The 15,195-nt window shown below is 42.6% G+C and overlaps 1 protein-coding gene across 1 annotated transcript in view; it reads right to left on the bottom strand.

Moving 5' to 3' along the window:
- The window catches only part of LOC106577050 (wings apart-like protein homolog), a 29,200-nt gene extending 14,981 nt beyond the window's left edge, over nt 1–14,219 (bottom strand). The window contains exons 1-6 of the mRNA XM_045700875.1: nt 13,776–14,219; nt 12,627–13,012; nt 11,332–12,052; nt 9,529–9,833; nt 6,247–6,255; nt 3,730–3,851 (exon numbers count right to left, since the gene is read on the bottom strand). Of these exons, the coding sequence (XP_045556831.1) occupies nt 3,730–3,851; nt 6,247–6,255; nt 9,529–9,833; nt 11,332–12,052; nt 12,627–12,990 (1,521 nt within the window). The 5' untranslated portion in view covers nt 12,991–13,012; nt 13,776–14,219. The remainder of the gene's footprint in view (nt 1–3,729; nt 3,852–6,246; nt 6,256–9,528; nt 9,834–11,331; nt 12,053–12,626; nt 13,013–13,775) is intronic.
- Between the last annotated feature and the right edge of the window lie 976 nt (nt 14,220–15,195).

The following is a 15,195-nucleotide window of genomic DNA, read 5'->3' as shown; positions in this document are numbered from 1 at the left end:
CAGCAGCATTGAAGGTTCCTAAGAACAGTGACCTCCATCATTCTTAAATGGAAGAAGGTTGGAACCACCAAGACTGCCTACAGCTGGCCGCCCGACCAAACTGAGCAATCAGGGGGCCTTGGAGGTGACCTTCAAGGAGGTGACCAAGAACACGATGTCACTCTGACAGAGCTTCAGAGTTCCTCTGTGAGGATGAGAGAACATTCCAGAAGGACAATTTCTGCAGCACTCCACCAATCAGGCCTTTAAGGTAGTGGCCAGACAGAAGCCACTCCTCAGTAAAATGCACGTCAGCCTGCTTGGAGTTTGCCAAAGGCACCTAAAGACTCTCAGACCATGAGAAACAAGATTCTCTGGTCTGATGAAACCAAGAAGGAACTCTTTGGCCTGAATGCCAAATGTCACGTCTGGAGGAGACCTGGCACCATCCCTACGGTGAAGCATGTAGTGGCAGCATCATGCTGTGGGCATGTTTTTCAGCGGCAGGGACTGGGACACTAGTCAGGATTGCGGGAAAGATGAACGGAGCAAAGTACAGAGAGATCCTTGATGAAAACCTGCTCCAGAGCACTCAGGACCTCACAATGGGGCGAAGGTTCACCTTCCAACAGGACAACGACTCCAAGCACACAGCCAAGACAACGCAGGAGTGGCTTTGAGGTCATGTCTCTGAATGTCCTTGAGTGGCCCAGTCAGAGCCTGGACTTGAACCCGATCGAACATTTCTGGAGAGAACTGATAGGCCCCAATAGGTACAGACGATGCAATCGCCATCACACTGCTGTCATGACTGGCCTGTGAGGATCAAGTTACTGTGGATCACAGTTCTACAGAGATCTCTCTCACTCCCGCAGAGGGGGAGAGGTAGAGGGATTGATGTCTGTGTTTTAGAAAGAGTTTAAAGGCCAAAACTACAGAACATCAAATGAATGGCTTGATTAGAGTGTGTAGTTTCAGAAATAGACGCCTCATAAGTCCTCAACTGGCAGCTTCATTAAATAGTACTCGCAAAACACCAGTCTCAACAGTGAAGAGGCGACTCCGGGATGCTGGCCTTCTAGGCAGCATTGCAAAGAAAAAGCCATATCTCAGACTGGCCAATAAAAATAAAAGATTAAGATGGGCAAAATAACACATACACTGGACAGAGGAACTCTCCCGGAGTCGCCTCTTCACTGTTGACGTTGAGACGGGTGTTTTGAGGGTACTATATAATGAAGCTGCCAGTTGATGACTTGTGAGGTGTCTGTTTCTCAAACTAGAGACTAATGTACTTGTCCTCTTGCTCAGTTGTGCACCGGGGCCTCCCACTCTATTCTGGTTAGAGCCAGTTTGCACTGTTCATTGAAGGGAGTAGTACCAGATCTTCAGTTTCTTGCATGGAATAGCCTTCATTTCTCAGAACAAGAATAGACTGACGAGTTTCAGAAGAAAGTTCTTTATTTCTGGCCATTTTGAGCCTGTAATCGAACCCACAAATGCTGATGCTCGATACTCAACTAGTCTAAAGAAGGCCCGTTTTATCGCTTCTTTAAATCAGCACAACAGTTTTCAGCTGTGCTGACATAATTGCAAAAGGGTTTTCTAATGATCAATTAGCCTTTTAAAATGATAAACTTGGATTAGCTAACACAACGTACCATTGGAACACAGGAGTGATGGTTGCTGATAATGGGCCTCTGTACGCCTATGTAGATATATTTAAAAAATATTCAAAAATAAAAATCAGCCGCATCCAGATAAAATGTCTCCACTATCTGATCAATTTGATGTCATTTTAAAATGGACCAAAAATAATAATAAGTGCTTTTCTTTCAAAAACAAGGACATTTCGAAGTGACCCCAGACTTTTGAACGGTAGTGTACATATTACCTCGACTAACCGGTGCCCCCGCACATTGACTCTGTACCGGTACCCCTTGTATATAGCCTCGCTATTGTTATTTTACTGTTGCTCTTTAATTCTTTGTAACTGTTTTTCTTCTTTTCTTCATTTTTTCTTAAAACTGCAGTTTTGGTTAAGGGCTTGTAAGTAGGCATTTCACTGTAAGACCTGTTGTATTCGGCGCATAAGACAAATAATATTTGATTTGACATGCACTGGATACAGCAGGTGTAAACGGTACAGTGACATTCTTACAGTGCAGAGTACTGTTGAGGAACTGTTGCTGAATTGACTGTTGTTGAACTGTTGCATATGACTCAGCTACTGTGGCTGGTGCAGTTACTACTTATTATTGGAATTAAAACAATCTGTTGGTCCTCTTAACTGGCTTTATCACTAATTTTGATGGTCAATCTAGGCATGTCAATTATGAAAATATTGCGACTTTCCACTTCATTTGGTAAAATGTTTGAGTGGAGGAGAGAGGTTCTTGTGATGTTTCTGAAGAGTCATGTAATTAGGCCCGTCCCATTCATCTGCCTTGCAAAAAAACACTTTTATATATCAAGTGAAGCAAAGCAGACGTGATCCTGTCATCGATTCCAGCACAATTATCCCTTCAAAAGAGAATGTTCTCTGGCTGCTCACTCACCCATGACTGCTTGAAACATATTGAACATCTACTCCCCTTAGTGACAGCAATTGTAGCTCGTGTCAGTGTTACCTCATGAGCACAGCTACACACACAAACAAAACTCTTTCCATACACAATCTCCATCTCACACACATATACAATCCACACACAGAAACATCAGACTTCCTAACTTCCTCACAGGGATGTTAATGGTTAACCGTTAAAAATCGGTTAGCCGCCAAAGATGCTTTTGACAGGTTATCGGTGTATAGGTTAATTTGCATAATTAAGTGTATTAAAATCAGTGCGTGTGTATTTTCATTAGTTGCCATGTATCTTAGTTATCACACCTGCACAGCATACAGAGCCGAGTTTGAGGAGAGGAACAGCACAGCACCTGTCAGACAGCGCCAGAGCACCTCCTTAAAAAGCTGCCACTGGAGTAAAACATGCTTTTATAAGCACCAGTCATTGCGCAATGTGCCAATACCAACAATTCTAAATGCAAGTGTTTAAAACAGATGGCCACGATTAAAAATAGCTATATTTATTTCTCATCCCAACGTAATTCAAGCGCACCTCTCATTCGAGTGCATAGGCTATAGTCAATGGTAGGCAGACGATCAGCGAGTCACCAACCACTTTGCAGCGTGAGCTTGAGGCAGTATAATTCTTTGAAACCCGAATGGTTTATTTTACTTCAAATAATGTCTTTCTTATCTTGCTTCAAAGTAGCCTAGTGAAATCCAACTAGAGGAACGTGGAGGCAATTATTATTATTTTAATAAAGACATAATTTCTCTCCTGTTCTATTGGTTTTCATTTCAACTTTCATTAGTCCAGAAGCACCATCCTAGTCATATTAGCAACCCATCCTATTAGATTCCCCATCTTTCTACGTTTCTAACGCTCGCATTAGCTGCACTGTTTAGAACTGTGTTTTCCAGCTAATTGCATTTGGGCAAATATTTAATGGCGTTTTATTAGCCGTTTCATTACAAGAGTTGCATGTTCAATAATAGGCTATGGCCTTTTGACTAAGACGATAGGATTGCTATTGTCCGTTCCTTGTATGCATGCATAGTAGGCTATTTTCTGTTGGTCACCTAATTTTACTGTTTGGGAAAAATGGAACTGTTTGTTGACCGGTTAATAAGGTTAGATTAGCTGGCAGCAAAATGGACAGAAATGTGCATCCCTACTCCCTCACCTTTTTGGGTCCACTAAAGATCTTCCTGCCAATTTCCTTGGATGTGTCCCCTTGTTTTCCTGAACGACCCTTCTGCTCTTCAGACCCCCCAAGGTTAGAGTCATCAGAAAACTCCAGAATATCTGAGAGTGGGGGAACAGCACAATGATAAGGTTAACAGTGGAATCAACATGATGGAAATACATCTACAATATAAATCCAGTTACATGGTGAAGGCAAACTGACAGTAAGCAAAGCATGAGCCTAACAAATTATCATTGTTCACACACACACACAACAACACAGTCATGAAGAGGGCACGATAATGCCTCTTCAACCTCAGGAGGCTGAAAAGATTTGGCATAGGCACTCAGATACTCAGAGGTTCTAAAGCTGCACCATTGATAGCGTCTTGACTTGCTGCGTCACCACTTGGTATGGTAACTGCTTGGCATCCGACAGCAAGGCGCTACAGAGGGTAGTGCGTATGGCCCAGTACATCAATGGGGCCGAGCTCCCTGCCATCCAGGACCTCTATACCAGGCGGTGTCAGAGGAAGGCCCTAAAAATGGTCAAAGACTCCAGCCACCAAAGTTATAGACTGTTCTCTCTGTTACCACACAGCAGGTGGTGCCAATGTAACAAGTCTGGAACCAACAGGACCCTGAACATCTTCTACCCACAAGCCTGCTAAATTATTAGTCCAGGTAGCTATTGGTTAACTATCTGCATTGACCATCTTTGCACAAACATTTAACTCATCACATACGCTGCAGTTACTGTTTATTATCTATCCTGCTGCCTAGTCACTTTATTCCTACTTATATGTACATATCTACCTCGTACCCCTGCACATAGACTCTGTACTGGTACCCTGTGTATATAGCCAAGTTATCGTTACTCATTATGCAGCTATTCCTTGTGTTATAATTTTTTTTATTATTTCTCTTTTTTTCTCTTTGCGTTGGGAAGGGCCGTAAGTAAACATTTCACTGTTAGTCTACACCCGTTGTTTATGAAGCATGCAACAAATATTTGACATTTTGACAGTATGACATAGCCTCTCTCACCTGTTTTTCATACAGCTAAAGCCTCTTTACTACCTATAGACGAACACAAACATCAACAGTATATATCACCTGTATTGCTGCTGCTCTGGCTGTCCTGAGAGTCGCTGGGCTGAGGACTATCCACACTAACAGCCATGGCTGCTACCGCCGCTGCTGCAGCCTTCTTGGCCTTCCGCTTCCCTTTGACAAGGGTGCCATCCTCTTCGTCACTGTCGCTCTCGCTGAGGTCGTCAAAGCCAAAGTACTTGATCTTGTAGCTGCTGCCGCCGGCCGTGGGGTCCGCACCATCCTCCCCCTCCTGGTCACCCTTGTCCTCAAAGCCAAAGAACTCCAGCTTGGTCTCCTTCTTGGATTTACTCTGGGTGGTGCGGAACCTGATGTTACAAGAGGGGAATCATTTCATTTCAAATCAGCAGCTGACATGGAACACACAAAAACATAGTCAAAGGATTCAAATGTCTTCTAAAAACAAAAGAGGTGCAAAATCGAGAGAACTGAATCACCTAGGTCTCAGTGTAGTAGAAACATTTAGTAAAGCACATATAGAAAACAATTATAGAGGCAAGCTAAAGTAAGTTGGTATAAGAAGAGACATTACGTGCTCAACGGTAAATGTATACTACCATTCAAAAGTTTGGGGTCACTTAAATGCCCTGGTTCTTTAAAGAAAAGCACATTTTTGTCCATTAAAATAACATCAACTTGATCAGTAATATAGTTTAGACATTGTTAATGCTGTAAATGAATATTGTAGCTGGAAACGGCAGATTTTTTATGGAATATCTACGTGGGCCCATTATCAGCAACCATCACTCCTGTGTTCCAATGGCACGTTGTGTTTGCTAATCCAAGTTTATCATTTTGAAAGGCTAATTGATCATTAGAAAACCCTTTTGCAATTATTTTAGCACAGCTGAAAGCTGTTGTGCTGATTTAAAGAAGAAGGCGACTCCGAGATGCTGGCCTTCTAGGCAGCGTTGCAAAGAAAAAGCCATATCTCAGACTGGCCAATCAAAAGATTAAGATGGGCAAAATAACACAACACTGAACAGAGGAACCTACTCCCGGAGTCGCCTCTTCACTGTTGACGTTGAGACTGGTGTTTTGAGGGTACTATTTAATGAAGCTGCATGTTGATGACTTGCGAGGTGTCTGTTTCTCAAACTAGAGACTAATGTACTTGTCCTCTTGCTCAGTTGTGCACCGGGGCCTCCCACTCTTCATTCTGGTTAGAGCCAGTTTGCGCTGTTCATTGAAGGGAGTAGGTTGTACCAGATCTTCAGTTTCTTGGCAAATTCCATGGAATAGCCTTCATTTCTCAGAACAAGAATAGACTGACGAGTTTCAGAAGAAAGTTCTTTGCTTCTGGCCATTTTGAGCCTGTAATCGAACCCACAAATGCTGATGCTCCGATACTCAACTAGTCTAAAGAAGGCCCGTTTTATCGCTTCTTTAAAATCAGCACAACAGTTTTCAGCTGTGCTAACATAATTGCAAAAGGGTTTTCTAATGATCAATTAGCCTTTTAAAATGATAAACTTGGATTAGCTGACACAACGTACCATTGGAACACAGGAGTGATTTGCTGTAAGGCGTCGCCATTTAAAAATATTCAAAAATAAATTAATCAGCCGTTTCCAGAACATAACAATGTCTCCACTATTTCTGATCAATTTGATGTTATTTTAAAATGGACCAAAAATAAAAGTGCTTTTCTTTCAAAAATAAGGACATTTCTAAGTGACCCCAGACTTTTGAACGTTAGTGTACATATTACCTCGACTAACCGGTGTCCCCGCACATTGACTCTGTACCGGTACCCCTTGTATATAGCCTCGCTATTGTTATTTTACTGTTGCTCTTTAATTCTTTGTAACTGTTTTTCTTCTTTTCTGCATTTTTTCTTAAAACTGCAGTTTTGGTTAAGGGCTTGTAAGTAGGCATTTCACTGTAAGACCTGTTGTATTCGGCGCATAAGACAAATAATATTTGATTTGACATGCACTGGATACAGCAGGTGTAAACGGTACAGTGACATTCTTACAGTGCAGAGTACTGTTGAGGAACTGTTGCTGAATTGACTGTTGTTGAACTGTTGCATATGACTCAGCTACTGTGGCTGGTGCAGTTACTACTTATTATTGGAATTAAAACAATCTGTTGGTCCTCTTAACTGGCTTTATCACTAATTTTGATGGTCAATCTAGGCATGTCAATTATGAAAATGTGGCGACTTACCACTTGATTTGGTAAAATGTTTGAGTGGAGGAGAGAGGTTCTTGTGATGTTTCTGAAGAGTCATGTAATTAGGCCCGTCCCATTCATCTGCCTTGCAAAAAAACACTTTTATATATCAAGTGAAGCAAAGCAGACGTGATCCTGTCATCGATTCCAGCACAATTATCCCTTCAAAAGAGAATGTTCTCTGGCTGCTCACTCACCCATGACTGCTTGAAACATATTGAACATCTACTCCCCTTAGTGACAGCAATTGTAGCTCGTGTCAGTGTTACCTCATGAGCACAGCTACACACACAAACAAAACTCTTTCCATACACAATCTCCATCTCACACACATATACAATCCACACACAGAAACATCAGACTTCCTAACTTCCTCACAGGGATGTTAATGGTTAACCGTTAAAAATCGGTTAGCCGCCAAAGATGCATTTGACAGGTTATCGGTGTATAGGTTAATTTGCATAATTAAGTGTATTAAAATCAGTGCGTGTGTATTTTCATTAGTTGCCATGTATCTTAGTTATCACACGTGCACAGCATACAGAGCCGAGTTTGAGGAGAGGAACAGCACAGCACCTGTCAGACAGCGCCAGAGCACCTCCTTAAAAAGCTGCCACTGGAGTAAAACATGCTTTTATAAGCACCAGTCATTGCGCAATGTGCCAATACCAACAATTCTAAATGCAAGTGTTTAAAACAGATGGCCACGATTAAAAATAGCTATATTTATTTCTCATCCCAACGTAATTCAAGCGCACCTCTCATTCGAGTGCATAGGCTATAGTCAATGGTAGGCAGACGATCAGCGAGTCACCAACCACTTTGCAGCGTGAGCTTGAGGCAGTATAATTCTTTGAAACCCGAATGGTTTATTTTACTTCAAATAATGTCTTTCTTATCTTGCTTCAAAGTAGCCTAGTGAAATCCAACTAGAGGAACGTGGAGGCAATTATTATTATTTTAATAAAGACATAATTTCTCTCCTGTTCTATTGGTTTTCATTTCAACTTTCATTAGTCCAGAAGCACCATCCTAGTCATATTAGCAACCCATCCTATTAGATTCCCCATCTTTCTACGTTTCTAACGCTCGCATTAGCTGCACTGTTTAGAACTGTGTTTTCCAGCTAATTGCATTTGGGCAAATATTTAATGGCGTTTTATTAGCCGTTTCATTACAAGAGTTGCATGTTCAATAATAGGCTATGGCCTTTTGACTAAGACGATAGGATTGCTATTGTCCGTTCCTTGTATGCATGCATAGTAGGCTATTTTCTGTTGGTCACCTAATTTTACTGTTTGGGAAAAATGGAACTGTTTGTTGACCGGTTAATAAGGTTAGATTAGCTGGCAGCAAAATGGACAGAAATGTGCATCCCTACTCCCTCACCTTTTGGGTCCACTAAAGATCTTCCTGCCAATTTCCTTGGATGTGTCCCCTTGTTTTCCTGAACGACCCTTCTGCTCTTCAGACCCCCCAAGGTTAGAGTCATCAGAAAACTCCAGAATATCTGAGAGTGGGGGAACAGCACAATGATAAGGTTAACAGTGGAATCAACATGATGGAAATACATCTACAATATAAATCCAGTTACATGGTGAAGGCAAACTGACAGTAAGCAAAGCATGAGCCTAACAAATTATCATTGTTCACACACACACACAACAACACAGTCATGAAGAGGGCACGATAATGCCTCTTCAACCTCAGGAGGCTGAAAAGATTTGGCATAGGCACTCAGATACTCAGAGGTTCTAAAGCTGCACCATTGATAGCGTCTTGACTTGCTGCGTCACCACTTGGTATGGTAACTGCTTGGCATCCGACAGCAAGGCGCTACAGAGGGTAGTGCGTATGGCCCAGTACATCAATGGGGCCGAGCTCCCTGCCATCCAGGACCTCTATACCAGGCGGTGTCAGAGGAAGGCCCTAAAAATGGTCAAAGACTCCAGCCACCAAAGTTATAGACTGCTCTCTCTGCTACCACACAGCAGGTGGTGCCAATGTAACAAGTCTGGAACCAACAGGACCCTGAACATCTTCTACCCACAAGCCTGCTAAATTATTAGTCCAGGTAGCTATTGGTTAACTATCTGCATTGACCATCTTTGCACAAACATTTAACTCATCACATACGCTGCAGTTACTGTTTATTATCTATCCTGCTGCCTAGTCACTTTATTCCTACTTATATGTACATATCTACCTCGTACCCCTGCACATAGACTCTGTACTGGTACCCTGTGTATATAGCCAAGTTATCGTTACTCATTATGCAGCTATTCCTTGTGTTATAATTTTTTTTATTATTTCTCTTTTTTTCTCTTTGCGTTGGGAAGGGCCGTAAGTAAACATTTCACTGTTAGTCTACACCCGTTGTTTATGAAGCATGCAACAAATATTTGACATTTTGACAGTATGACATAGCCTCTCTCACCTGTTTTTCATACAGCTAAAGCCTCTTTACTACCTATAGACGAACACAAACATCAACAGTATATATCACCTGTATTGCTGCTGCTCTGGCTGTCCTGAGAGTCGCTGGGCTGAGGACTATCCACACTAACAGCCATGGCTGCTACCGCCGCTGCTGCAGCCTTCTTGGCCTTCCGCTTCCCTTTGACAAGGGTGCCATCCTCTTCGTCACTGTCGCTCTCGCTGAGGTCGTCAAAGCCAAAGTACTTGATCTTGTAGCTGCTGCCGCCGGCCGTGGGGTCCGCACCATCCTCCCCCTCCTGGTCACCCTTGTCCTCAAAGCCAAAGAACTCCAGCTTGGTCTCCTTCTTGGATTTACTCTGGGTGGTGCGGAACCTGATGTTACAAGAGGGGAATCATTTCATTTCAAATCAGCAGCTGACATGGAACACACAAAAACATAGTCAAAGGATTCAAATGTCTTCTAAAAACAAAAGAGGTGCAAAATCGAGAGAACTGAATCACCTAGGTCTCAGTGTAGTAGAAACATTTAGTAAAGCACATATAGAAAACAATTATAGAGGCAAGCTAAAGTAAGTTGGTATAAGAAGAGACATTACGTGCTCAACGGTAAATGTATACTACCATTCAAAAGTTTGGGGTCACTTAAATGCCCTGGTTCTTTAAAGAAAAGCACATTTTTTGTCCATTAAAATAACATCAACTTGATCAGTAATATAGTTTAGACATTGTTAATGCTGTAAATGAATATTGTAGCTGGAAACGGCAGATTTTTTATGGAATATCTACGTAGGCCCATTATCAGCAACCATCACTCCTGTGTTCCAATGGCACGTTGTGTTTGCTAATCCAAGTTTATCATTTTGAAAGGCTAATTGATCATTAGAAAACCCTTTTGCAATTATTTTAGCACAGCTGAAAGCTGTTGTGCTGATTTAAAGAAGAAGGCGACTCCGAGATGCTGGCCTTCTAGGCAGAGTTGCAAAGAAAAAGCCATATCTCAGACTGGCCAATCAAAGATTAAGATGGGAAAAAGAACAGACACTGAACAGAGGAAGCAGCCAGCATCCCGGAGTCGCCTCTTCACTGTTGACGTTGAGACTGGTGTTTTGCGGGTACTATTTAATGAAGCTGCATGTTGATGACTTGCGAGGTGTATGTTTCTCAAACTAGACACTAATGTACTTGTCCTCTTGCTCAGTTGTGCACCGGGGCCTCCCACTCTTTCTATTCTGGTTAGAGCCAGTTTGCGCTGTTCTGTGAAGGGAGCAGTACACAGCGTTGTACGAGATCTTTAGTTTCTTGGCAAATTTCTCGCATGGAATAGCCTTAATTTCTCAGAACAATAGACTGACGAGTTTCAGAAGAAAGTTCTTTGCTTCTGGTCATTTTGAGCCTGTAATCGAACCCGCAAATGCTGATGCTCCAGATACTCAACTAGTCTAAAGAAGGCCAGTTTTATTGCTTCTTTTAAAATCAACAACAGTTTTCAGCTGTGCTAACATAATTGCAAAAGGGTTTTCTAATGATCAATTAGCCTTTCAAAATGTTGGATTAGCTGACACAACGTGCCATTGGAACGTGCCATTTAAAAATAAAAATAAATTAATCTGCCGTTTCCAGTTACAATAGTAACTTACAACATTAACAATGTCTACACTGTATTTCTGATCAATTTGATGTTATTTTAATGGACAAAAAATAAAATGCTTTTCTTTCAAAAATATGGACATTTCTAAGTGACCCTAAACTTTTGAACGTTAGTGTACATTTGTACAATATCAAGCAAGTAGTATCAAGCATGTCATGAAGGACCAGTGGGAGAGAGGAGTTAGAGTGTACTCTCTGGGCCACAGCCAGTGGAGTCGTTTACCTGTTGGGTTTGGCTGGAGGTACGTCTGCCTTCTTCCTCAGCCGTCCCACCTCCCCCAGGTCAGTAGGAGATGTGCTGGTGATGAGCTCGTCCATGCTGCGCTCTATGGAGTCCTGGATGGTGACGTTACACACCGACAGGCAGGATGGATGCAGCACCGTATAGTCCCGTACCCGACCCCTGCCAGCAGGTTTGGCCGTCGTCGTGCTAGCATTAGCACCGCCGCTACCGCTGGCAGCGGACACACTGTTGGGCTTCAGTGCAACTGGAACGCTGGCGGCTACAGGCAGTTTGACGTCGCAAGCAGCAGAAGCATCTGGAACGTCAGAGGCCTTGTTGGGTTTGGGACGGATGTATTTCCTAGTGTTGGAGGGCCTGAGGAGGAACGGGGAGGGGGGAAGGTTGTCAACAACAGGCTCGGCTGGGGCCTCCTGTTGAGCACTTTTCATCCCACCTGAGAGCCCATCCTGGGAAGAAGAGGACTGGGAGTCTCTGCTAAACCCTGGTGCCTCAGCTGAGTCTTTTTCCTGGAGAGGGTCCATGCTAGTGGAGGAGGTAGAAGACCTCTGGGTCCCTATTAAGCTCCATTCCACATAGGGGTCCTTGGGCACAGTCTTTGTAACAGAGGACTGAGCAATAGGCTTCTGGTTACTGTCCGACTTATTTCTGTACAAGGACTGGCTACTCTTTTCTGCACCCTCATTGGACAATGTTTGCTTGCCTGTGAGCACAAAGCAGATGAAAGAGCAAGTTAACAGAAGGAAGCATTATATTGTAAAATAATACCGTTTCAGATTTTGTTCAAGGCGGTTGTTTGGCTTGTATAATTTCTAAATCAATTATTCTAAATTAAATGGGTACAGACCTGCTGAGACGATAGTGTTACAGTAAAGCCTGATCTCTCTTTAGAGAGCTATCAGGGACAGACAAAGACGAGATAAGCTGACACAGAAGCTGCTAGAAGAGTGTAGCAAGCTCACAAGGGGGCCCTTCACTTTATCTGCTCCAGAAATATCCACACACCACCACTCTCATCATAACCATTATCACAAGGATCATGTGAAGCAGTTGTCTTTCCATAATAAAAAATGCAACAACAAAAAATGCAAGAGACATGCATGGTGTTCTTTAGCTACTGTATACTTGCAATTATTCTACAAGCACCTACAAAACACTACCACTTTAAAACAGACACAGGCTCATGCTAGACTTTCGAGCGCCTCCTCCCATGAAAACATGTCCAACATGTTTAAAGCCAACAGTAAGTCATCAGTTTTCTGGCATCCAGTTCTTACCTGTAGCTGTGCTGTTCCTACTGTTATCCACTGGGACTGTGGTTGTAGCAGGCGGCATATTACTGGCCTCACCTTCAGCTGGTTCAGACTGGGGCATACTGTGGGAGGTGACAGGATTGGACTCATCGTCGCTGTCAAAACCAAAAGGATCCTCTGAGCTGTCGTCATCCTCAATGCGGGGCCTCTTGAGTAACTTGACTACCTCAGGCTTCTGAAGGGGCCGCTTGGAGCCCAGTTGGGCCTTGTAAGTGGTTTCTCCCCATTTGGTGCTCAGTGTGGCCTTCTTGTTGGAGAAGACCTCGTCAAATTTGGAGTTGGCCTCCCCTCCCTTACGGCTGTAGGTTTTACCAAATCTGGATGTCATGTTGATGTATGTTACATATTCTCTGTGGGTGTAACACGAGAAAACAATAACTTTAGTTAACTAGAAGAACATTTATCTCATCCAAAGCTGGTGGATGGTGTGAAGGCCTACCTGCAAAATAGATTGGATGTCGTTTTTCCCTGAATACAGTTTATAATGGAGTAGCTGATTAAATCAAACGACTAGCTATCAGCTTTAGCTCTGCCGCTGAGGTTCGAGATTACGTTGCTAATACATTAGGTGTGATGGGGGTCATTGCAATGATGGATTCACTAAAACCACCTTAGCTACCTACAGCATCTAATTAGCCGACTAAGCTCAATCAATTTTAGTTTAGTCGGCTAGTTAGCTATCCAGCTCTAGTTAGCGAACGTTTACCTTTCAACACTGATCTCAATCTATGATGATATTCTCAGCACTAGTAATGTTAACAGTTAGCTAACCAGCTAACTAGTTAAAACGCGACGTTGCGTTGCCAGCTCACTGGCCAACTAGTAACGCTCAAGTCATGACACGGCTGACTGGGCCAATGTAAGAAAAAGGCCGGACATCTGCTAAGAACCAGCATTAGCCATTTATAGTAGTTAGCTAACGTTACTGCTAACTGTAGCTAGCTATGTTTACATTTCTAACGCGTTAACGTTTGCTAGCCAGCAAATGCAACGTTAAATATGTTATTTACTGTAACAAAAAGGTGTCGAAATGCATCTCTCAAAATTAGCTAGCTAGTTATATATTAAAACAAGATATGGTCCGAAATGCGCTTTAAAACACCGAAAACACACCTCTCTCAACTCAGTGGGACCGCTTCTTCTGCACCCGGCTGGGCCTAGTCTGACTCCGGCGTACTGTAATCGCACAAAACAAGCCTTAACTTCGTGCAACAACGATAGCTACAGTTTACAAATACGACGCAGATGTACCAGAAAAAAATCACTTTTAAAGAGCTACATTGATAACCGAAATTGTTATGAATTCTTCCCAGATTCCGGACTTAATTTATTTTACAGCGCCAGTGACTGCCATTAAAATTTACCCTCCCTCTGCCTTCGGATGCGGCCAAGAAAATTGCGTCACTTCTCCACTAGATAGCCTGTTGACCAATCATCGAATATAATGTTTTGTAGTACCTAAGCGACTTTGACGAGTTGTGTCAGTAAACGTGTGTGTGATTGGATAAAAACTTTAAGAAAAGTGTTTTCGATGGAGCGCAAAGAGAGGGTGTGCGAATACATTTCTGCATAGTTCTGCAGAAGTATACTGCCCCCAGTGTGGAATGAGCACATAACTACTGTAACGTCATAAAATCTGATATTTGAGATCAGTGTTTGTAAATCATAACGTCCTTCCTTGACGATAAAATGGAAAATCCAATTTAGCTGGTTGACCAGCTTGGTCAAGCTTGGTGAGCTGGTTGACAAGCAGAAGCGGTGCGTGCCTCCACTATTCCACTATTAGCCTATAACCTACCCAATAGTTGTGCACTAAGTAGAAATTCAAAACAAAGTTGTAGCATGTGTAAAAGCATTTTAAAATACAAATAAGCGTTGGCACTGAACTGGGATCAAGATGTATTTAAATGAACACTGCTTCATAAACAGCTCTGTGGCAAGTGGTCAACGCTGAAATCACGGGCTATTACTCAGACTTGAAGTACATGGAACAATTGTATGGCCTGTAGGCCTACGTCTGAGCAAGGAGAAGACAGCTTTTTTTTGTAATGATTGGTGTACAATCACAGAAACAGAAGAGGAAAGCTCATGTAGAACCACAGGAGGCTGCTGAGGGGAGGATGGCTCTTAATAATTCCTGGAATGGAGTAAATGGAATGGTATCAACCACATGGAAACCACGTGTTTAATGTGTTCGATACCATTCCATTATGCCATTCCAGGCATTACTACCTCCCCAATTAAGGTGACACCAGCCACCTGTGTGTAGAACATGACTCGTTGTGACTGGTAGAGATTCCCAGGGGACTAATCTAAAACACAGGTATCATAACCCCTAGAAGTCAGTTTAGCTCAGCTATGTGCATGACATCACATGGCGATGGTTGAAAGAAAGTGATTTCAGATTCCAAAGAAAAGTATTTGCATAAGTTCCTCTGACCTATGGATACTACATCAGGCTAAGAAGTCTGAGGACTATATGATCAAACTAAAATGATTTATGGGTTAGACATGGACAATGCTTAGTCTAGGT

This window comes from Salmo salar, chromosome ssa18, assembly GCF_905237065.1.
Source record: "Salmo salar chromosome ssa18, Ssal_v3.1, whole genome shotgun sequence".
In the NCBI taxonomy this organism is placed as follows: Eukaryota; Metazoa; Chordata; class Actinopteri; order Salmoniformes; family Salmonidae; genus Salmo; species Salmo salar.
Note: the sequence above shows the minus strand (reverse complement) of the source record. Positions and strands in the feature narration are given on the sequence as shown.